At 40.5% G+C, this 23,892-nt stretch overlaps 2 protein-coding genes across 2 annotated transcripts; one reads left to right on the top strand and one right to left on the bottom strand.

The window, feature by feature from the left end:
- The first annotated feature begins 501 nt into the window (after window positions 1-501).
- edem1 (ER degradation enhancing alpha-mannosidase like protein 1) lies at window positions 502-13,719 on the top strand. The gene is made up of 14 exons (XM_022243069.2): window positions 502-1,001; window positions 2,596-3,005; window positions 3,727-3,799; window positions 4,986-5,089; window positions 5,525-5,696; window positions 5,994-6,177; window positions 6,979-7,070; window positions 7,445-7,527; window positions 8,039-8,159; window positions 9,008-9,178; window positions 9,488-9,561; window positions 9,789-9,885; window positions 10,401-10,595; window positions 11,375-13,719. The coding sequence occupies exons 2-14, from the start codon at window positions 2,692-2,694 to the stop codon at window positions 11,459-11,461; spliced, it is 1,767 nt and encodes a 588-aa protein (XP_022098761.2). The 5' UTR covers window positions 502-1,001; window positions 2,596-2,691; the 3' UTR covers window positions 11,462-13,719.
- Window positions 13,140-23,795, bottom strand: lrguk (leucine rich repeats and guanylate kinase domain containing). Its single transcript, XM_022243067.2, has 16 exons — window positions 23,605-23,795; window positions 22,637-22,744; window positions 22,188-22,269; window positions 21,755-21,855; window positions 21,286-21,367; window positions 20,999-21,123; window positions 20,397-20,540; window positions 19,856-20,023; window positions 19,533-19,639; window positions 18,887-19,006; window positions 17,979-18,075; window positions 17,686-17,799; window positions 16,895-17,096; window positions 16,100-16,407; window positions 15,120-15,208; window positions 13,140-14,574 (listed from the first exon to the last, which is right to left on the bottom strand). Exons 1-16 carry the CDS (start codon window positions 23,785-23,787, stop codon window positions 14,268-14,270), a joined length of 2,337 nt encoding a protein of 778 aa, XP_022098759.2. The 5' UTR covers window positions 23,788-23,795; the 3' UTR covers window positions 13,140-14,267.
- Window positions 23,796-23,892: the final 97 nt, after the last annotated feature.

The raw sequence follows: 23,892 nt of genomic DNA, 5'->3' as shown, positions 1-23,892 counted from the left end.
AGTGACTCCTGGTTTATGTCAGTCTAAATAGACAACAAAATGGCATCAACAGTGGGTAGTAGACAGGGATAACTCTTTGCAACATTGTTGCGCATAGGTGCTTTGTAGGGCGAATTGCTTTGTTGGTCATATGCATGTCAGTAAGCGCTGTTTTGTGGAGCAGTCGCGCTTTGCCTGTTGTGTTGGGCAGGATGACATTAATCCATTGATAAGATGTCATGAACGGTTAGAAATCCGGAACCTTTTTTGGGGTGGAAAATTGTGCAAAGCGGATAATTTTCTGATTTGATGTGATTTTGACTTTATAATAATTGCTCTTGTAGATTTGTTGCAGACATGATTAAAGATAGCCACATGACTAACCACTAAAGATTTTATTTCACTGCGTTTGTGTGTGTCTCGGGATGTTTCGAGCCAAGTGGACTCCATAAACTACCTGTATCCTAATACAGTCCAGTTGCAGAAGTATTCCGTAGATGACATTCGTGAAAATACTGAGCCATTTCTTAAATATTTTGCCAAATTCTTTGTAGACTACGCAAATGTGAAAGCAATTGTGTTCATTAGTATATTCCACCTGTAAAAGAAAGAATATGTCATTTTTAAACAATCTTTTGAGAGCTAGGTTGAAAATTTATCTTCAACCATCACTTTTCAAGTTTTTAAGATTTATTTCATTTTTTGCGGGTACTTGAAAATGTTAGAAATTTTCTTCTTATCCGTTTTTTTCTCTGTGTTAACTCACGGCTGAGTCCCCCATTTGAATAAACAGTGGCCCCGCCCTCGCTACTCAGCTCAAAAAAAATCTACGTGACGTGTACTTAATTGCGCCCTCTGTTGTTCAACTTAACATCCCGGAACTTGTATTGCTGCTATCAACATCAACACTGACTAACTTTGGTTTCACTTTTGGGAACGACGCGGACGGACAGGTCACCTCAGTATGTTGTATTTCTGAAACGTTACAGTTTTCAGCATACTTCATGGTATTCGTACTTTTAGTAAGTATTTTCTAAATGTATTTAGTGTTTTATCAGTGTAGAAAAATGTATACTATCATCATACAAAATGTATCCAGATTTCGGACGCAAAGTGGCACAGGCCGCATAGGGTCATAGTATTATACATGGCATGCACGTGTTCAATGTAGGTAGGCCTCTCTGTAATATAAGGATTTTTATTGCTCTTAATCTGTCATATTTACTGTATTGTTACTTGGAAAATAAACGAGATTGATTGAGTGCACAAGGGACAAAAACAAACATACACCGCCACCATGCACGTCAATTCACATCTGTATGTATCTGTACATGTACGTGTATCCAATTTACATTGTACGTGCCTTTTCGCAATGTTGTACACACAAACAACTCTCTCCCACAGAGGAAACCAAGGGTAACATGTTTTTTTGGGTCAAACAAGCCCTGAAATGGTGGCAACGGTTTTTACCACAGTGTATTTAGGCCTATTAGGGAAAAAATAAAGGTTAGTTTTTATAAAGGCCTACTTAGTACTTGCCCTTTCATCGAAACTATTTCAATCAAAATAATATCCCATGCCCCGGCTCTGACCTTCCTTTTTTCAAAGTGCTTCTGCACACTTTAACGACCCCATTGTTTCCATTTAAACCAGGCCAAAGGCATTTTTCCACGGTTAAAATGGCTTTGACAAAAGTCTTGTCGGTGGAGCTCTTCGCTTGCAAACCAGGAGTGGGAAAGTGAATGCATCATGCTACACTTTTATATTTATCTCAAATCAAAATAAAATACCCAAAGCCCATGCCCCTCCTGGAGAGTACCACATTGAATATGATGCCATTGCTCTCCTCAATCAGCGACAACTCTTGGCAGCCCGGGGCATGGTGTTTTTCGGGTCAAACCATCCCTGAAATGTTGGCATCAGTTTTTATTGCAGTGTAATTATTAGAGGAAAAAAAAAGGTTGGGTTTTTATATACTTGCTGATTCATCAAAACTATTTCAGTCAAAAATGTAGTTGGCACAGTTTGTTTTTTCGGTCCCTTTTGCACTCCATCTCTTTTCGGGATGTGCATCCTGAATGGCAAACGGTTACTTATTCAACAAGAAGTAACAAACGTTGAACGAGAAACTTACTTCACATCGGTGTCTCGCCAGCCATGACAAGGCAACTCCTGAGATGCAGCGCCGCAGGCACAACCTTGTTTGCCTTGTAGCCTAACTGCTTTATGTGAATTTGCAATGCTGTGGGTTTGTGAATGCAGCCCAGTGAGATCAGATCAATGCCGATCAATGCAGTGATGGTGGTCAGGGTAGGACGTACTGCAATTAAAAATTCCACATTTTCAATCAAGTCTTCCTCGAAAAAGCCATTCAAACTGATCATCAAAAATTTTATTGCTAACAAGATGAACATCAAAAGGGCTTAGGAGGGCTCTACTTCCAGAAATGTCATCGCTGTAACTAGGCACAACCCTGTAACTTAAAGTTCTGGAAGTATGAGGTTTCAAGGTCAAGTAAGGGGATATTAAATATTTAAACACAACCTGACACATTGTTGATAATGACAGTTCATATTTTAATGAATTATCTCTGTTCTGTTTTATTTCCTGCACAAGGACTGGCCAAGGAAATCCGCAGAGACTGAGCTTTAAATGAACCAACTAGTCTTGCGGCACAATGTTCACTCCAGGTGAATCTCGTCAGTTCCTGCCATGATGCCAGCACAAAGTCAAACCACAGAGCAAACCAAGATGACCTGCAGTGCCTTCTTCACCGTCCTCGTCATTCTCTTCAATGTGTCGGTCTTCCTCTTATCCAGCGGCAAACAGTTTGACTGGTTCACGCCGCGCTCGGGACATTACGACAAAAAATACAGTGTTTTCACCGAGGCTGACAGACAGCAGCGTTTGGAGGATGTTAGGAGAATGTTCTATTATGGATATGATAACTATATGACCCATGCATTTCCACTGGATGAGCTGGATCCCATACACTGCAGAGGTAGGGGACCAGACCATGGCAATCCGTGAGTATGGTAGGAACAGGTACCAGACCAGTGTTATAAAGGCATGAATGGCTTTTGTTTTTACGAATGAAGTGGCGAATCTCTTCATGCCCCTCCCCTCGTGAATTGGGTTCAGTTTCAAGTAATTTCAACATTACGTGTGGGTGGTTGTGCTAAAGTAGAATTCCACATGGCAATTGTCCCAGGCATGATGTTATTTATGGCCCAAAATACTGGCTTTCTAACATGACAGGAGGCCACAATCCCTTTCCTTTGCAAAGGTGGACTTTACAAATGCTGGCCCTTGGTGGTCACCTGTTCAAGGTTTGAGCAACGTTTCTTACTGCATCGTGGCTTGAGGGTTCCAAACACTCTACAGGCTAGTTGAAAGCACTGGAATCCCTCGAGCGTCAGGGCATGTACATGTATGCTATAGATGTCGTGCGGTATTGCATAGTATCACAACAGAAAAGCCCTTTCCGTCTTTTAATCCAATTTTATTCAAGGGTTTGTCTTGTAGAACTATTCTAATATAGTGGAATGGGTCACGCATACCCATTAGTTTCTGTTCCACGTCTTAAATGACTGCATATGTCTTATGTATTTTCCTTTTGTTCTAGCTTGAATGCTTCAAGGCTGTAGGTGCTGTTGGACGTCCTTGGTTTCAGTGCCTTAATGAAATAATTTGCTACACAAACATTGGTATTCCATTGCTTGACTTTTGTCTTGCTGTCGTTCACAGCTCCAACTTGAACATCAACGACGTGCTTGGTGGTTACTCTCTGACATTGATTGATGTTTTAGATACACTTGCTGTAAGTAAATATCAGTATTCTATTTTGACTGTCCATTTTGACGTGGACATGCGTTGTGCTCAGAGCGCTAACCTTCCTGGGCAGAGATCCATCCTGAACAAAGCTGTCCTCTCAGTCCAAACAAGTCTGGTGACTTGTTTTCGACAGCTTAGATTAGAGTTCCCTGTCTGCATCAACCAGAATCGACTGGCTGTGACTGCTTATGTCACTTGATACTGCGCTTTGACCGTCGATGGTCGATATTAAGCCAGATATTAAGCCATCTGTGTCTACCAGTTGCCTGCTTTTGTCAGTTGATGGAATGTGACCGCTCGTAGAGCCAAACAGATTATTTATCTGACTGTTGATGACTAGGCTGTGTAGCAGGGGAAAATAAATGGAATATTTGATTATCATAAATGAGGGAAGGTTACAGTTAGGGATGTGAAGATTTGATCGTAGCAGCATATACAAATGTTGACTTTAGTAGGAGTGTTTTTTTATTGCTTTGGTCAATTTTGTTAAATATTACACAGTTAGTAAAAAAAAACCCAGCCAACTACAATTGAATACTCTAGCCCAAGGGGTAATAGTACTTAAACAATTCATGCTGGAGGATGTATAAAGACAATCTGCCTATCTGTATACAGAACGCAGACTCTGTGGGTGGGTTAAACTGTCAAGCATGCCTTGAGTCACGTCTGGCTAATGCCTGGACACACTAATCTCCGGTTTGTTTTACACACATGCAAAGTCTGAGTAGTCCGCGGAGGCAGACTGTGTGTGGAACCTGAAATGAGATGATCAGCCTTGTTGCTGTAGCTATTGTAGCACTGTGGGTCCCGGCCTGGAGGGTTGACAAATATGTGGTTGCGGAAAGAAATACCATTGATTTGAGATGATTCTTGCAAACCAGTGTTTGCGGACGTCTCCTGCATGTCAAAAAGTTGACTGCTTGCCTTTTTTGAAAGGTGAAATTTTCCGCCAAAAGTAACACCCTCGGCAAGTGGTCAACAATAATGAACAGAACAAACAACAGAAAAAAACAGGCAGTGATTGATGGCAGCTTGAATCGGATAGAATTTTGTGGAAGCACCTGCTGAGCAAGTAGACTCAACTCACCTTGAATGCCGTTAATAGATTGTGTCAAGGTGCCACTGATAAGCAAAGACTACCACCGTTTGGTGTCGATTTTCCTGCTCTACAGATCATTGGTAACAGCAGTGAGTTCAAGAGAGCAGTAAACCTGGTCATCGATAACGTGACCTTCAACCAGAACACCACTGTACAGGTGTTTGAATCCACAATAAGGTGAGAATCAGGGGTCCCAAGTTTGCAAGATGTTCCCAAAAGCCAAGTTTTGTGCACACGTTGAAGCTTTTAGAAACAGCGATTGTCTTTGGTCAACTGGAACTTTCATGTTACGGTCCCCTCTCCGTCACATGTTGGTCCAAAAATCTTGGTTGTGGTTGGCAGGAGCACACGCATACATGTATATGGAAGCAAGTGACTTAATCCATGACTACCATTGATGTATATACATGTAGGTCACTCTAGCTAAGACTTTCTGCAATAGGCACATACTAGTGATGCTGTTGAAAAGAAACTCACTAAGTGAGGCCCCGTTGCAGATATGTTTGAAAAATAGAGCCTAATTAGAGAATTCTCAAGATAATTTACAGACTGCAAGTGTTTTCTGTGCAAACCCCTGCTGATTTCAACCGTCATTTCTGTCTGTCCCTTCAGAGTAATGGGAGGACTGTTGTCGGCCCACCTCTTGATCATTGACCCCTACCAACCCTACGGTGACCTCTACCCTGACGATTACGATGGACAGCTGCTTCATATGGCTCATGACCTGGCTGTCAGGCTACTGCCAGCCTTTGAGAATACACCAACAGCGATTCCACATCCACGGGTAAAAAGTCTTAGATTGCATCGTGACGAGAGCCAAAGTAATGCACCTCCCGAGACTCAATGATGCAGACCACCATACAAACACGTATTTTGTTTCTACCGTCGTAGGAATTTGGCACAGCTGAATATTCCAATGAATGGAAGGTCCGATATTCCGGCACTCACTTAATCAAACTGATTAAGCCTTACACTGAGGCTACTGATCCGTGTACAAACTCCCCCACCCCCACATTATCGGACAGTGCTCTTCTGTCAGTTGAAAGCAGTCCAGTTTTATCCTTACACCTCCCTTCCTCAGGTGCATCTGTGTGAGGGAGTACCCACCAATGGAATCCAGGAGGCGTGCACGGCGGGGGCAGGCTCTTTGATCCTGGAGTTTGGTCTCCTGGGCCAGCTGGTGGACGATCCCATCTTTGAGCGGGTTGCTCGGAGGGCCATGGATGCCCTATTTGCCAGACGATCCAACCAGACAGGATTGCTAGGTATGTCGTTGGTGTATCAGTTGAGTGTGGGATAAACAATGTACATGTGCAGTAGGCGGAGAATTATGTGACATCGAAAAACTCTGAACATATTTCAATTGTTTAGTTTACATCTTCATACTGTAATATAAGAAAAATGCTTTCTTAACGTGTAGATGGGTTATTCCTTCTTCAATATCAAATGCACCATATAAGGTCAAAGGGGGGGATTCAGGGCCCCCGTTCTCAAAGGAGCCCAAACTATGTTTGAAATTAATGAGAAAAAGTCAAACATTTTGGTCTACTTCATTTCCCTTGCTTGATAAAGCCTGTGAAAAGCTGTGAAATGTAGTCTCACCCCTTGGACAGACCGTAAATAGTTCAATGAAATGTCTAAATGTTTTGGCCTCCCAAATGAGCTAGCCCCCCCCCCATCCAGAAAATGTAGTACTAGATTCACTCTTGTCTAGAGTGTGAGACTTGGAGTAAATTCATCATAGAGATGTTTATTTTTGACCTCGTTCACAAACCCAAGCCAAGTTTGGTCAGCAACCATTTTTGAACCTCTTGTTGATTTGCCTGGTACCCAGGGTATACTTCATGTGTACATGTAGGTTACCAGCCAGAATCAACCAGTAGTTGACAAAATGGTCGCTGATTAAACTTAATGTTTGATGGAGTCAGCAAGTTTCACTTGCTGACAAATAGTTTTGCCACATTGTGTAAAACTCCACTGGATTTAACTCTGATGCCAATTTGATTGTCTCTTATTGCACTGAAAAACTGAAATCTTCCAAATGTTCCCTCTCTTGATTTGTTTAGGAAATGTGATCAATATTCAGACAGGGGAGTGGATTGGTATTCAGAGTGGCCTAGGTGCTGGGTCAGACTCGTTCTATGAATATTTAATTAAGGTAAGCATTCTACACAGAAGTCAACCGACTGTGGAATAGCTGGCCACAGGGCGGCTTGATATCTGGTCCGTTATTGGTCAAATAGTGTCATGTGATCTAATGTATGCACAGCCATTTCTCATTAACCTTTGCATGCACATTAAAATTTTGGTGTCTTTCCAATGTGTTGCTGGGAAATGTTATCATTAGGCGTTAATGCTGGACAATAAATTAGCTATCTACTTGCAAATAAACTCTCACCTTTATCCACACTGTTAATAGGAAGTCAGTTGTGTACATGAAGTTCAACGGAGATATTAAAATGAAGTTCATGGGCGGTCAGCATTCTGTTTTCATGTCAGGTCGTTAATTTGTTATTGTCCTTGCATTTTCAGTCATTCATTATGTTCGGTAAAGAGCAGGATTTACAGACTTTCAACGAGATTTACAGTAATGTCAAGAAACACATGAGAAAAGGGTAAGCAAGAAAGTGACTTCTTGAATTGTTGAGCTTGGTTTGTAACATTTGTGGCATGGCATGTGCACTGACAAAGCCAGTTTTTTATCATTTGTGGAACATGCAAATAGTTAGCGTTGTTTACCTCAACAGGTTAGACAATGACAAGAACATTTTTAAATAATTAAAGGAATGGAAGACAAACAGTGATAAACAGCATAGTGAAGGTTAATTTGGGAGTTGCTGAGAGAGAACATGGCGAACAATTTCCTGTATAAAAATTATGAACTGATAAGTGAGCATTCAAACTTACCGGAATTTAATGGATTCAAATCTTATCATATCTTGGTGTGAGTTGAGAGTCCGTCAAGCAAAGTGAAAATGAATAAATATTTCTTTTATGTCTTCTGAACGTAGCAAGAAAAATGGTAATAAATGGAAAATATCGCGGTTGGTTAGAGTGCCCTCCGTGAAGTGCCATTCTGTGACCTCGCAGTAAACACTGTCATTTGATCTGCACGGGGTTGTCTAGGAGAGAGTTTTGCACCAGGGGTCAGGGCAATGTCCCTCTGTACGTCAACGTGAACATGAAGGACGGGCGAACGGTGAATTCCTGGATTGACGCCCTGCAGGCCGCGTTTGCTGGCGTGCAGGTAACGCTGCCATCATTTGAGTGTAATTCAGGGAACCCGTGAATATCCTTGGGTTGGATGTTAATCAGCGGCCCCAAGCTAATCACTAGTTAATTTGCCTAGTGCCTTAGATAAATGTTGTATATTTGTTACCGGGCAAGAAATTGACTAATGGTTGACCATTAAATCAGTGGTCAAGCTTGGCTCATGAATCCATCCATGCACAGTCTTTGCTCTGTTGTACACCAGTCAAACATTCTTTGTAATGAATCAAGACGTCATATTCCTGTGCAAAGCAATACATGTAGCTCCGGCTACATACAGTCCTTAACTCATACTAAAATGTGCAGTTTGTGTGTGGATCTAGAAATTTTATGATATTGATATAAAAAAATAATAGATAGATTGTCCACCGAAAAATGTTGTGTCCATTTCCTGTTTTTTGTGCTGGTATAAGTCAGGATTTTTCATATAGTCATGTCAATGTCTTCAGTGTTATGGATGATTTCCCGTAAAGACACATGTATCATTGTTGTGGGTTTCTTGAACGGTCACAGAAAACCTGTTCTGGAGAGAAGGTGATGAAGGAATGTTCAGTCATAGAGGTAGAAGGAAAGTCCTTAGGAATATTTCTGAGGACACCTCACAGAATCAGGTAGTGGCGGAAAACTCAATCCATGTGTTGGCCTAGAGTGGGATTCGAACCAGGGTCGCAGAGGATGAGGAAAGTAATCATTGCATCAAACTCACTCCCCGTCAAGCCATTTGAAATGCCAAGAAATATCCCAGGCTCGCCCCATCAGTCGTCAGTAATATTCACCATGTCGTGATGTTCACTGTGTAGCGCCTCTTCTACTTTTCTTGTCTAGGTGTTAGCAGGTGATTTGGACGAGGCTATTTGCTCGCATGCCATATTCTATGCCATCTGGAGGAAATACGGGGCCATTCCAGAGAGATTCAACTGGCACACCAAACAACCCGACGTCTCGTTCTACCCTCTACGACCCGAACTCGTTGAATCTACCTACTTACTGTATCAGGTCAGGCTGTATTACACTTGCACTCCCCAAAATAGGTGATCAAGGTTTGTTTCTGTAGTTAAAAAACTCACTGGGCCAGACGTTGAATCAGTAACCCATCAGAATTGACTAAAGGTGGTTAATCCATCTGGAGTTCTGCACCCCCCCTTAGCTATGAGAAGGTTAAATGTTTAAAAAGTCTCTTGTAGGGTTTCATCTAACTGTCCCTCTGTGCACTTTATTTTAAGAAAAGCTCTTTAGTACTGTATAGTATTATGTGTATTCATGATTTACTGATGGTCTTTTGGTCTTTTTGTTTGGGTTTTTCAGGCCACACAGAATCCTTTTTATCTTCATGTTGGAAGTGACATCCTTGAAAGTTTGGAGATGTACACAAAAGCAAGGTGAGGCTCAGTTTTTTTTTTCAATCCTGTGAGTGGACATTAACAGGTTACATTCATGCCCGTAGTCCAGTTGTCTTCCGGCGACATCAGGGCACTGAAAAGAAAAAAGTGAATATGATACATAAGCGGTTAATATGTTACAGATATTGGTTCCGCTTTCAGACCTCTTGAGTCGTCTAGGTATTTTCCCAAAGTAATCTTCCTCCCCATTTCTGTCCGCCTCCCAGTTGTGGCTACGCGACCCTTCACAACGTCATCAGCAAGACCAAGGAAGATCGCATGGAGAGCTTCTTCCTCAGCGAAACCTGCAAATATTTATTTCTGGTGAGAAAATAAATCTCATGGCTGGTTGTTTGAAAAAAAAAAGAATGCACAGAATAAAGGACTTTCTCTTGTAAAAGATATCTCAGAGAAGAATACATATGTACAGAAATTTAAAAGTTTGAAGTGTCTGTGAAATTTGTCTGAGTTGATGATCCACATATTTCAAAAACCACCGACATATCAGGTTAAATTTCACCTGGGGTAAATTTGGCTGAGTGCTTAGAACACCTGTAGTTGTAAGCTTGAAACCTGAGGCTCTACTCCTGCTTGCTCAAGTTGGTAGTGTTTCTCTCACCACCTCATATGAATCATTTCACATCCACATCTCAGTAATCAGTAAGGCACAGAACTGTTTGTTAAACCTGGTTTGTCTTTGTGAAGGTCAATTATTCAAACAGAAATGTCATTTCCATCCCTTCCATTTGTCTTGCCATGCTGACAATACTGTAGTATGCCACAGGTGTCGTTCGTTCTGTCCTTCACGTTTTTTGACAGCTCTTTATTTTTTTTCCCAGCTCTTTGACAGTGACAATCACGTCAACCAAGCAGCTTCTAGGTACATCTTCACCACAGAGGGTCACCTCTTCCCGATCTCGGGGAAATACCGCTCAAAAACCTGGTGGTTGATGGATGACAGCAGAGATTTGTCAAGCACCAGAATACATGGCGATTGCTGCGGCACACTGCCTTATAATCAGACATTAACTGAGGTGAGTGGCCCTCTCTATCCTGGTGAACTATTTGTATTCTGTCGTGATGTTGCCTGTTAAAACTGTCCCAGAAAGAGGCAGTTTTTCTATCCTATTTAAAAGTACATCTTGAATTCTCCTGTATTTAAAAACAATGTCAGTGGGTGCTTGAAAGGGAAATTATGATATTTATTTATTTTTTTTTGGGGGGGGAGAAAAATTAAAGTCGTATTTGTATTTTTAAGAAGAGCTAACGAAGGTGTTAACATTTTGAATGGAAGAAGAGTTGGAAAAGATGTAGAATATACTCGGCTACTTTAATTAGAAAACTCAAGATGGTAACGCGACCCAAAGGGAAAAACTTGCTGTATTGCTAAATCCTAACAGTCCCAAATCCTTCAATTTCAATACGATTTTACATACACCCTAGGGGGTTAGGGTTAACAAAAATGTTGAGATTTTGTCATGCTGTCTCACATAGAGGGTCGAGTATCTTCCAGACTATTTGTGGATCAATTCAATGGGAAATGTTTGATACGCTTGAAGGCAGTAAACATACCGATCCCAGGTAACTGGTCCGTAGTGGGTCACACCTCGTTTTAAGCTAATGTGAGCCTGCTCAAGATGATGCACATGATCATGGACTCGTCACATTGGCTCATCAAAGACAGATTTACCGAGATTGCGCCATCAAGGATTTGAGCTCAAGAAGGGCTTTGCTTCTCAAGAAAATCTGAGGACCGAGTTACCCCGTTGGTTCCCATTAAACTTGACAAGGTGCCTCTTGTTATCTCCTACAGTGTGCCTATGTCCCACGCGAGAGTAAACTCAAGCTGCCTTTAGAGGCTGTGTACCTAGAGCAGATTGACCAGTTTGTGGGGTTATGATGACTTGCCCCGCCCCCCCTTGTCCTTCCCTCCCATCGTAGCCGTCTTCCCTTGGCACGTCACACAGACACTGTCGGCTACAGACAGACAGCAAAGCTTCACTGAGAGGAGCAATTCAGCATGCAGTACACCACCTAGATTTGGCCTGAGTGCGTTCGCTTTTGGTGGTCAACAACTTGCTTAAATTGTCCGGTGTTTACACGCACTCTTGCCCAAACACCAATGCAAGTGGGAGCATCATCCACTCTCCGTCATTCACAAACGGAAAGTAAAACTTAGTCCGCAAGATGTGTTGAAACTGCCAGTTTCTAATATGCAAGATGGATTCTCAAATATTTTCCCATGATGGACTGAGGAAAGCGGCCTCTAATTGATAATCTCTTGGTGGCTCACTTAAGTGCCAATTGCTCCTGTGGACAGCACGAAAGATAAGCCTTTTGTGACCTCGCAGTTGTTTGGTATACTAACCTCTGCCTGTTAGACATCTGGAAAGTTAATTTTTCCAGACTAGAGGTACTTTCAACGTATAATTTGGAATGTCTCTTGCACACTTTATGTATTCTCAGGACAATTTCATTTAGCGTCCATTTACCAGCCCCTGATTGATTTTGCGTGGTAACGCACAAATAAAAGTATCCTGGGTAGTGGGTACCATGCAAAATTTACTTGTTGTTGTTGATCGATGGTCACTGGCTGAACTTTCTGGAAAGGTCTGGCACAAAAATGCCAGACCTTTCCAGAACTTGAGGTTGCTTTGGTAAGGCTTTCCCAGTTGTGTGATACACCAGTAATGTGTTTTTGGTCTGGGAACCTCCAATGTTGATGCTGGACGGCACATATAAAAATCAGGAAATTGGAGTAGACGTTAATTGTTTAGGACCCTTAAGTATTAGCAATTTTCTGTGTCTAAGGGTGTTTACAGATTATTTTCTGTATATTTTGTCAGTCACAAAAATATTTTCGTGGTGCTAATTATCATGATATATAAGAGAACTAATTTTTGTAATTTTTAAACTTATTCTGAGTAATCAACCAAATTTGACAAGGTAATCCCTTTAATTTTATAAATTGGTCGCAGTTTTAGTAATTGGGCTATATTTTTGACTGCAAATCTGCAGTGAACCACGAATCATCGTGCATATTTAGTACACATTTATCAACATTTTTAGCAGAATTTCCTGGTGATTACTCCAACGTGCAACCAATACAAACACAAAATACGGCAAATTATTATAAAAAGAAAATCTTATGAGTTCATTTACATTGTAAGATTTAAATAAGTAAGATTTAAATTAAGCTAGAATGTTTCAGTTAGAAAAAAACAAACAAAACAGTATTCAATTCCCTCCCAAGAGGATGGATCTTTAGAAGGAATCTGATTGTTCAAATTGAATGAGGCTTTAATGATTAAACTTAACAATATTTTTTAGTGTATTATTTTAGCCAAGCTATGCACTGTACAACAGACAATTCTGATAGTCAGTCTTGGCACTCTAGTTTTCAAAAGCAAGAAATTTTTCAAGTAAAATGGTTAACTTTTCCTTTTTATGTCACTATTTGTTTAAGGTCATGGTAAATGAAACAGTTACTGACTTCATAAGTTTCTTTCATCCTGAATTAATGGCTGTTTATGCATGCAGTACAAACTGGTAAATTAGACAAAAGTCAAGCTAAAACATTCTTTCTGAAATAACGCTTTAATGATAAAAACTGTCATTTAGGAAAACTTTAAGAAAAGTTAGTCATAAAACGATCACAAAATGCACATCTTCTGTAACTGTCTGTGGCATATTATCTGAATCCCAGTAAAATTTAAATTCTGTCCCCTTTAACACAGTGAAATAAAAATGGGAAAATAATCAAGCAAAGGAGTAACTATTCAACCATTCCACTACTTACTTCCCGGGTTACAAGCAGATAGGGGAAGGTTTTTTCCCCATAACTGGGATATTTATTATTGGTGCTTCCTTCATTTGACAATTTCTTTCGTATACTATTCATAAGATATTTCCATGGTATCCATGGTTAACACAATATACAGTACCATGCCTTTGGAAATGTTGCATTTAAACACAACTTAATCAAGGGTGCAAGCAGGTTGATATGAAAATGTGAACCTGAATTAATGTGAGAGGCATATTTATGAGGCACTTTGTATGGCAATATGGTATCTTTGTAAAGTTACAGATTTATGAGTCTATCTTCCATTTGGAGATCATTTCAACAATAAAAGCTCTATATTTCATATTTTTAAATTATTTCCATGAGTTTCAGTGTTTTCTTTACATAGTGTTCATGACTTGACTTCAGTGATGTACATTTCGAAGTAAAGATGACTCGTAAGTACAGAGGAAACAGAAACATTTCCATTGTAGAAATGCATCTAGAATTAGAACTTGCGGATTGATTAATAGTACAACTTTATACATTTCAAACTTATATTTACCTTTATCTCTCTGACAATTACATTAAATCTTGTCACTCGTTTTCCATTTTTTAAATAGTGAAGGAATATATTTATGCACTATTTCACATTATCCCTGTGCTTGATTTTGAAACTAACAATATCACGTGGGACAGGATTTTGCTTAAAACAAAAACTGCATGAATGTGCCCAAAAGACTGAATTTCCATCAACTGAAAAACTTTCAATGTACAATATTTTACATAATTGTTATATCTTCTACAGAATTTCCCTGGAGTTATCATAACAGAGAAAACACATTACAGTCTGGTAAGGAGGCAGAAAAAATCCCTGCATATATAGCTTTTAAGAGAACTGTCTTGTTTGCAAGGTCGTCAGCTATCACCTGTCGGTTGACATGACTAATGACCCTTCAGATCGCCCACCCACCCCATCATCTGTCCCGTACCCAGGCAGCGTCATTTCGTTCAAGCTGACCTGTAACTGCTGTGAAGCCGTGGAGTCCGGTGACACATTACCGGACATCCCCCGTGCCTCAGACAGGCCCGAGAGTTCGGATCCGCTGCGAGAGGCGGCGCTGGAGTCGGGGCTGGGTGCCTCAAAGTAGCCGGCCGGGCCCGTCTTGGGGCGGGCTGTGCTACCATCGAGACCTTTGCCTAGCAGAGTCTCTGGAGCCGTTCCTGGTGGTCTGAGAGTTTAAAAACAGGAAGATACTCCATGCATTACTCGTCCAATCAGGATCCTCGCATTTTGTTCAGGAACTGCTTTGGGGGTTGAATGACGAATAAAAGCAGTTCCTGAACTTTTTGGGGGGCCACATAACTTGGCTTAAAGTTGGACATGAACTTGTAGGTTGTGACAAGAAAGCCTTTGTCAGAGTTTGACTGAATAGTTTTAACTTGGCTTGAGACTAGATGACTTGTGATGGACACGAGGGAACACTATTACAACCCAAGGGAGGGATGTGCAGCGCTGTAGAATGTACCTGAATGAGGATTTAAAAATGAAATTTGGATGGCGATGAAGGAAAACTGGGTTTGGGGCACAAAAACTTTATCATGCAACCCATGACTGGTGGGGACTTGTGACGGACAGGATAACACAATAAAAACACTCCCCTCAAAACAAAACCCAAAAAAAAGAAAACGTGTAGCACCATTCCTTATCAATTCTCGATGTCTGAAACGGATTAAACCCTGGAGAATGGAAGTTTGACCATGTCTTGATCTTTACCTTGCAATTAACTGATCCAGTGGCTTAGGCTCAATACCAGCCGCTGCTGCCCTTGCTGCACTCTTGCGTCTCTCATATGATGCTTGCTCCTGAGGAAAAATGTCGCCAATATTCACAATTTTCTAATAAATGTCACAAGTCAGGTACACTGCGGGAGAAAGTTTTAACTTCATGGCCAGGATTTTGTGTTTTCAAAGTCAACATTACATGATTGCGACATTCTGGCTTTTTAAATTTCTATTTCTGATCCCCCTCCCTGGTCTTAGTATGGATTTTTCTCTGTGCACATTCAATTGAAAATCGCTTGCAACTGTCGGTGATTTTTGCCTGAAGTAGAATACATCTGAGTTTCCTTCAGTGGTCAATCTAGTCATAGTGTCACAAACACTAATGAACTTCCCTCTGGCAGACTATACTGTATGCAAAAAGTTGACATTCATGAAAAGTTAGGAGGATACAACAATTTGATTGCAGCAGACTTGCTGAAATGATTTAAGCAAAATTCTATTCTAGTGTAAATCACATGTCAATTTTTTTGAGGCTGGTTAAATGTAACAGGGATTGATAGTGAAAAAGTTATGGCTTTGCCATGGTTCATTTGAATATTGGGGTGGCACGTGTAATAAATAGGCCTCTCAAAACTGTGGCCTGGGTTCAATTCCCAGCCTAGTCCACATGTCAGAAAAGCTGTTCGTTAGTTCCCTTCTAGTGCCATAAGGGTTTTCTCTGGGTTCTATGGTTTACCTTTCTTGCCTTTCTATCTCTGGCCGTGCCTCGTGGTTTAATGTGAGTCATCTGGTGGCCGCCTGATGCAAATTTTATATGCCTTTGGCTCAATCACGTTGTCGCGCTTCTTTCATAATTCAGTCTTGTGGCAGCAAATGAGTAAAATGAAATATCCCCCATAATACAGTTATGCGACTGAGACATGTTGACTTGACTGTACTTGTGTTGGCCTTGACTAGGACTTGGCAACCTACCACACTGGATCTCGTTGGCTCCAGCATGGCCCGCATAGCCGGACTCATCAGCTTCCGAGACATCTGCGAGTTGGTGTCCCCGCTCTTGACGCGATCTGACCATGTCTTCATCCCCGAGGTGGACCTGAGCGGTGTCACGGATCGGTCTCCCATGGGAGTCTGGGAATCCGACCGTGCCTGCGTGGGACTGGGCGAATTGCTGGACGGCACCCAGTTGGACGTAGTCAGGTTCTGCGTCTCGCTGTCTTCTAATCCTAGGTAGCCAGACACCAACTCCCGACAGCGGTCAAATGCTATAGCAGTATCACCTGACAAACGAAGTGGCAAGTTTCCCAGAGAAAAAACTGTAGAAATCAAGCTCACTGTTCAAAAAATGAAACTCTTGCTGTTTTCAGTACTTCCTTTGTCAGCAATTGTTGGGCCAAAAAAAAATATTAATTCCTTGATAAAAATGTGATGGGGTAGTTTTTTTGAAGCTGCAGATGAATCAAACCCAGGAAGCTTTCTTTTCTGGATGTACTAAGGTATTTGTGTTCTGAATGCCAGATATAGCAAGAGAGAAAATTGGTTCTCCTTCACAGTGAAAACAATTTGGTGTGCATCCTATTTTCAGCTCCACAGTTTCCTAAATATTTCATTGGTAACATGATTTTTTGATCTATTTCAACTTGAAATTTCCTGACATTCATGGGACTAAAACTTGAGGAAATTGAGTTAGCATGTTGGTGTTTTCATTATTCAAATAACTTAGTGCTGTTTTTGTATGTGGAATGTTTTCTTTGTGACTTTTCTTACTTGAATCAACAGTCATGTCAAAGAATCCTGGCTTATCCTGATGGATGTCACGATAGCGCCCCGTCTCCCTAAGTGCCTGCTCAATGTTCTCTTGACTAAGGTTACCGACTGCTCTGAGCCGCGCCTCGTGAGCCGCTTGGTCCAGCGGGAGAAGCAGAATGTAGCGAGGCTCGTAGTAAGTCAACTTGAGGGAAAGAACTCCCTGAGAAGGTCAGAAGAATCAAATTGATACCAAGGGAAGGTACAGGAGATTTTCATGAACTGGAACAGTAATGGAAGGGAACCTGGACCACATTGAAATAACTCCTGTTATTTCTGCTGAAGAAAAACTGTGTTTTTTTAAAGGTACTTTTGCCACTGAGGGCTCACTGATGGGTCAGGGTTCATTAAAATTCACGAATACATTAGAAATAGGGGGATCATGGACCTTTGAGTTCCACTATTAGTTCCTGAATTTCAACAGGTATCAATCTGTAGCTGCATGCATTAGCCTACATTTTCAATTGTACTTTAAGGCTGAGTTCGGGCGGATTGTTCTCGTATGTTCAGTGGATGAGGTTACTGAAATTACAGCGCCAAGACACTGGAGCGGGGAAAATTAAGAGAAAATAACTCTGAGGAACTGAGTTGAAAATTCTCTAGCAAGAAAGCTGATCTCAAGATGGAGAGAAGCAGTGCCTCAGATAGATCGCTCCTACTGTTGGCTTGCAGACTACAGAGGGCAAGTTACAGGGTGAAATCCACTTGATTCTCTCTTTTCTGGTTCAAAATTCTTGCCCTTGTGTTTCTACCTCAACTTCCATGGTGAGTATGCAGGCTAAACCTTCCTTGGCAACCTCCTCGATGGCTTCTTGACTGACTCCGTAGCGATGCCCGTCAGACTGATACGTCAACAAGAAAACACCCTAAAATCATGCGGAAAAGAAACCAAGGCGTTGTTGAAATTAAAACAATCTGTATCACTTACAATATTTAGAAAAGAGCCAAAAGGCTGTGTGAACAGAAATAATGTGATCAAAGTTAAAGTTAACCTAATAATAGCAAAGAAAGATGGTTGACCCATATTATTGGTTATTTTCTTTACCTGTTTGATTTTGGAATCAAAAGTGCTAGAAGATACAAACTGGAAATCTTTCTTATCCAACTCCCCAGTGTACGGAGCTCTGGTTGTGTGTGAGATCCTGAAATACACAAGAAGCAAAGTAACAAGATGAGTAACAGTAAATACTGGAGAAAATAAGTTGTCGCTATAAATCGACCAATGTGACCAGTGCAGGCCAGCCGAAGATCTGGGGAAAAATGAATTAAGTAATAAGAAACTGAGAATGAGAATACTACCGCGCTGTTTATTTTGAGGATATCTTATATTTGACAGCCTTGTTACTATAATTTACAGTGTTATATTTGAGTACACCACAAGTCCAGTCACAAGTCCCTTCAAAAGACCAGTCATAAGTAACAGGGCCAACAATGACAAAAGAATGCTTTTGTCACAGCTCATTTGAATAGCTTCTGAATTGGCTTAAGACTGAATGACTTGTGATGGACTTACAGGGACTAGCAGGGACTTGTGATGGACTTACAGGGACTAGCAGGGACTTGTGATGGACTTACAGGGACTAGCAGGGACTTGTGATGGACTTACAGGGACTAGCAGGGACTTGTGGACTTGAATACAATACTGACAATTTATTGGGTCTTGAACATCTTTGAACATTCACATAAGTTTTTTAGCAAAAAGTAATTGTCAATCAATATCAGTTACTGAAGAAAGTGTGGTAAAAATTAAGCCGTTTTCCACTTTTTTATGAGGATGCATAACATTGGTAGGGACTGACGAATCTCAACCTGCAAGACTGGCAGAGGACTTTGCAAAAATAAAACAACGTGGTAAACCAACTCTCAGTCACTTCAATCTTTTGTTTCCGAATGCAGCAGTAATTCAGGAATTTTTTCACACTGTTTGGAACATGAAACAAAGTTTCTCCTCACCCATAGCCAAAATATGTAGGAAACTCAGCGACCAGCTTGTGAGCCAGTTCATTTTTGCCAGAGCCTGGGGGTCCGACCAGTACCAGCATGGGGTAAGGTGTCTCCATGCTGGGTAAAGTACTGTCGACAAAAATATCGAAAACAAATAGTTAACAAAAAGCGTCGTGAGACCAGCAACCGGTCTATTTTTCTCACTGGCCAGCTGGTGACTTAAATTGTGCGCAAACAATTCCGGAAATGGTCACGTCGCAAAGCAATCAGGGTACTTCTTGTCAATAGTGTCGATTCGACTTAGTGTCTGCAATTAACATAAATAGCTTGTGACAAAAATTAGTTTAGAAGATACAGTAGAAGAAAAATAAGAAGTTAAGAACAGAAACTGTTGACAAAGAGGCTGACATGAATGCAAATTATCATCCCATTATCCCATAGTTTTACACAAACTTCTTTACATCAGTAAAAATTACAATACAGGTTTCTGTATGAAATGATAACTCTTTTGATTGAAAGACCTTCACTTTTTTAGCAAACACAGCACTTCCACGGAAGAGAGAAATGTACCTGTCTTGAGGAAGAACATCCTTTCCTCAGTAAAACCAATCAATTTTAAAGATCACATGAGAGTGTTGTTTATGTGACTGTTTACCTATCATAGATTCTGGCCGATCTCAAGCTAGCATACACCATGCAGCGTCTATGGTCCTCTGCTGCCACCACATCCATAGGCGCATTAAACATATTATTGGCAGATACCTACATTGAATAATATGTAATTCACACAGATTAACACGTCAAGTTGGTTCATTGCTATATGCTATGGACTTACGGAAATTATCAATGACACCACAAACTGATGCCTGGTGGTACTTGTGTGCACGCCTCACATGGACAATCCACAATTCTGCATGTTTAAGGCACGCTTTTGAACAAAGTTGTGTTTCCGTCTTTTATCACATTTGAAAGTCTCACCTTCTCCTCTGCCTCCACCCTGTGTCTGTCCAACTCTGTCAGCTGTGGGAGGCAGTAGAGCAAGGACAGACGATAATCAGAGACTCCCTGGATGGGATTACGTAGGAGGTTGAGGTTCCGCAGTAGCGAGATCTCCTGAACCGGCTTGATGTTGTCAATGCTCTCCACCTGATCAGAATAATACCCCAACAAAGATAAACTACTGTACACTGCTGTCAAAACAAAAATCACTAGATTATCTGGAGAGGTGAGTAACAGAGGAACGTTGGGCAACTGTGGGTGAACCATCCATTGACCTTTCACACCATTGTGAATTTGATTTTGAAAGCAACGAGGTCATTCTGAGGAGTTCAGAAGCCCGAAGCTTCGGAGTTGGAGAAGAAAACAAGTCTTGTTACTATCTTTAATTAAAGGCAGTTTTGTAGCCAAGTCTACATCACATGTCCCTACAAAGTCACAAACTACCAATTTTTTCAGCGGAATGATCAATTGCAAACAGTGCAATAAAAATACCAAGAGCCAAACAAAAGGACTTTTTTACATGATTATTTTCCAGATCAATGGTTTCCAGCAGTGTGTTGGTTTCCAACCCCCTCAGGCTACCAATGAAATTCCCTGATAGATCCAATTGCTGTAGATGATGGAGCGATTCAACGTTCTCAATCTCTTTCAAGCGGTTTCCTCTCTGTGGAAGAACAATCAGAACAAAGTGCATGTATCTCTGTTACCTCCAGCACACAGCCGTTCATGATTTGGGTGCAAAGCTCTATCACTGGGTGTTCTTTCAGTGCTCTTCTCCATAATTTGGCCATTTGTAGCTTTACCCAAGCACTTCATCATCCTCTGTGACAAACTTTCCCATTTTTTCTGAGAATCCACATTTAACAATTTTCAAAAAAAAGTCAAATGGCATTGGGAGTTTTTCAATTCACTTCTATTCCACCCATGTCCTTTTTCAAATGGGGAGCAGTCCTATCAAATATTCACACAGTGTTCTTTTTAACAGCATAAATAAAAACAAGAGTTTTGTGAAATTTTCACTTTAAAAATAACAAGAATTTACATGCTGAATTCATAAAACGCATTCCTCTTGTAGGCATTCTAATGACTTGTAGAATGTGCCCACAGTGGGGCTATACTTACGAGATTCAGATATTTAAGTGGAAGTCCTTGTAAATTCTCAATCTTCTCAATGCGATTGTGAGCAACACTAAGACAAGACAGAGACTTGCATTCCTGGAGTCCGTCCAGACTACTGATCTTATTGTCTGAATAGTGCACTTGTTAAGGCTTTGTAATCAAGAGACTTACAGCAATATTATTGAATTCAGTGTAATGCAACTCATGTTTTACATGGTAAAGTACTTGAGATCAATGTCTGTCATAAGGTTTGACAAGCGATCAAATTTTGGTCAACCATGAAAGGATACTGTCTACGATCAGCTTGGTGATTGTGCTCAGCTCAGTGAAGTCGTTCAAAGTCTCAATGTTGTTAAAGGACAGATCCACTTCCTGAAAGAAAAATATCAGTTGTACATATTTATTAACTTTATGCTCTGGTTTTTTTAATATCCCCAATCAGAGGGTAAAATATTTCAGGAAACCAAAAAATATACTGAAATAAAATTTTCAAAGGAAAAACTAAACACTTACAAATTAATTTGATTTTGAAATGAAGTGACTTTGCCAAAAACATTGTCTAACATCTCAAAAGGTCCACTAAACGTTTTGTATTAAAAAAACAAAGCAACTCTGAACAACGGTAGTAAAAATGACACTTAATCAGTGAGCAAACAACTGATATATACATGTAGTTACAAAATGTAAAGTTGTCTGCGATAAAAATGTGTGACTAGAGAAGATGCATTACAACAAAGGTCAGGACGTGAAATAACAAACCTTGAGATTTAGAGGTGATTTGAACGAGTTCAAATTACAAATCTCATTATTGGAGGCATCCAACTCAACAAGATATGGCATATAACTCAAGACACTCAAATCTGCAGACCAAAAAACACCAGTATAATTAACTTTTAGAGGGAAGTAAACAAATTCACCTGCCTAAGAATGATAAATTTGAAATTTCAGTATTTGGCTCACTTATTCTGACTGTGTCATCCAAAGAAACCTTCTTAATAAAAATTGAAACAAGAGTTGGAATGAAAACTACCATTGTATTTAGAGTACAAATAAACAAGACAATAATAGATGTTTAGAAACTTATTCAATGACGAAAATAACAATAATGTTCATTTTCTTAATAGGTATTCTCAGTCCTGAAATGCGATTTTTGTTATATCAATTTAGAAAAACTACATAAGAGACAGTTTACCCGAAATCTTGTTGTACGGGATTTCCAACTTCTGCAGATGGACGTAGTCTTGGAGTGCAGTAATGTCCTGCAAACTGTATCCCTTTAAGATTCAATAAGAAGCAATATTTGAATAACTCCCTTGCATTGCTATTACATCAGCTGTTCACAGAGGCTTTTGTTCTGTCAGTCACAAATTAAAGCAGAATGGGTGCTGAAAAAATCATTCAATTTGGGTCTTCTTTGGGAACTTGGTGGGGAACTTTTGCCGTGCAACTCCAAGCATGAACCAGTGGATACACTCTGTGTTGAAATGGTGAGAGAGCTGAGATTAAATGCAGAGCATAAAAGACTTCGTTTGTCAAATGACTGACTTGAACAAATATTTGCAGTTGAAGAAGTACACTGATTTCAGAGAAGAGAGCGACAAAATCAGATGTTTACACTCTGATTGCAATTTATCCAGTTACCGGTAAGGTAAGGTGTAAGAAGACCAAGTCGTTGCCTCCTGCAGACCTTCCAAGGTTGGATAATCCCTTGGCAATGGTTCTGTCATCCAGGACACCATCCGGTGAAAGCTGAGAAGGCAGAGAAAGTAAGTAAGAAAGATTCATTCCGGGGTGGGTTCTGGACCAAGAAGTAATTTTATTCCTACACACGTACATGCTACAGTTTGGGCAATGCTATACTTTTGGCATATACTTGGAACAATCCCAACCATAGGGCTACAGTTGGGTTGGCCTAGTTATCTATAAAACAGTGGGCCATAGTGTATGCCAACTGCTGTGCTGTACCGTTGATGGCACGTTAGTGGAATTTAGTGATTAATAATTCATATCAATACCTTGGGTGAAGTGGCAACTAGCACAGTTTTGATCAACTGTGTTGGGTACAAGTGGCATTATGAGTTGGCCTATGTTCTAAGGAAGGTTACTTCCCCATTAGACATGCACCTGTCTAAAACACTAAGTGTTTAGTCAGAAAAAAATAAGGAAATAGCACACTGAAGCGGCATTTCTTTATTTTAGTAGCCCCCGTCAAAAGGAAAACTTTTCTTCCAATTACTTCAGTAGATCGGTAAAAATTAAATGCAAAAAATGACACACAGAAAAGTCAGGCACATTCTCCTGGCATTACATTTACTTATCATGTTAAAGAGCACCTCTGAGGAGAACGTATTTTCTCTGATTTTATCTGTCTGGTAGTGGTAGGCCTAAGTCTAAACAAATTCAAGCTACATTTTGTGGGGTATACTTATCTGTTTCGTACTGTTTCTTCTTACTCTTTTCTTTAAAACGTAGTCTAGGTTTTAGGTCAACTAAAAGTAACTTTACGAAAGAAGTCCAACACGTTCCGCTTGCACACCCCCGTTGCGTTCCGTGTAATTTGAACCATGGTTAATGTTAGGCCTAAGGCCAGTATAAAATGGCAGAATTACCTCTTCATCTTCTGATATTCCTGACTCCTCTCCACGTCCATCGATTTCAAATCGACGATCACCATTTGGAAGATTACCATTTGGAGAAACTGTTGATTCAATAAAATAAGGAGAACCCACTTCAAGTTCGTCGTTTACAGGGCCCGAATCTGGGCGAAAACAGTCGACACGAGAGTCCTCCATGTTTACGTTTCCAAGGAATCAAATTGAAATAGCGCCCTCTAGCGGCGCTCCGGTTTTGCTGAGTATCATCTCCAGACGTCACTATTTACGATGAATGTGGATTAC

The sequence above is a fragment of the Acanthaster planci genome, linkage group LG04 (genome assembly GCF_054643075.1).
Source record: "Acanthaster planci isolate LZ-2023a linkage group LG04, COTS_SCS, whole genome shotgun sequence".
Classification (NCBI taxonomy): Eukaryota; Metazoa; Echinodermata; class Asteroidea; order Valvatida; family Acanthasteridae; genus Acanthaster; species Acanthaster planci.
Note: the sequence above shows the minus strand (reverse complement) of the source record. Positions and strands in the feature narration are given on the sequence as shown.

Coding starts and splice junctions, on each gene's coding strand:
- edem1 (XM_022243069.2), top strand. CDS start 2,692: ATGATGCCAGCACAAAGTCAAACCACAGAGCAAACCAAGATGACCTGC. Junction 9,179..9,487: donor CTACCTACTTACTGTATCAG/GTCAGGCTGTAT, acceptor TGGGTTTTTCAG/GCCACACAGAATCCTTTTTA. Junction 9,886..10,400: donor CCTGCAAATATTTATTTCTG/GTGAGAAAATAA, acceptor TTTTTTTCCCAG/CTCTTTGACAGTGACAATCA.
- lrguk (XM_022243067.2), bottom strand. CDS start 23,787: ATGGAGGACTCTCGTGTCGACTGTTTTCGCCCAGATTCGGGCCCTGTA. Junction 19,640..19,855: donor GGGTGGAGGCAGAGGAGAAG/GTGAGACTTTCA, acceptor TATTCAATGTAG/GTATCTGCCAATAATATGTT. Junction 16,408..16,894: donor TGACATGACTGTTGATTCAA/GTAAGAAAAGTC, acceptor TTCGTTTGTCAG/GTGATACTGCTATAGCATTT.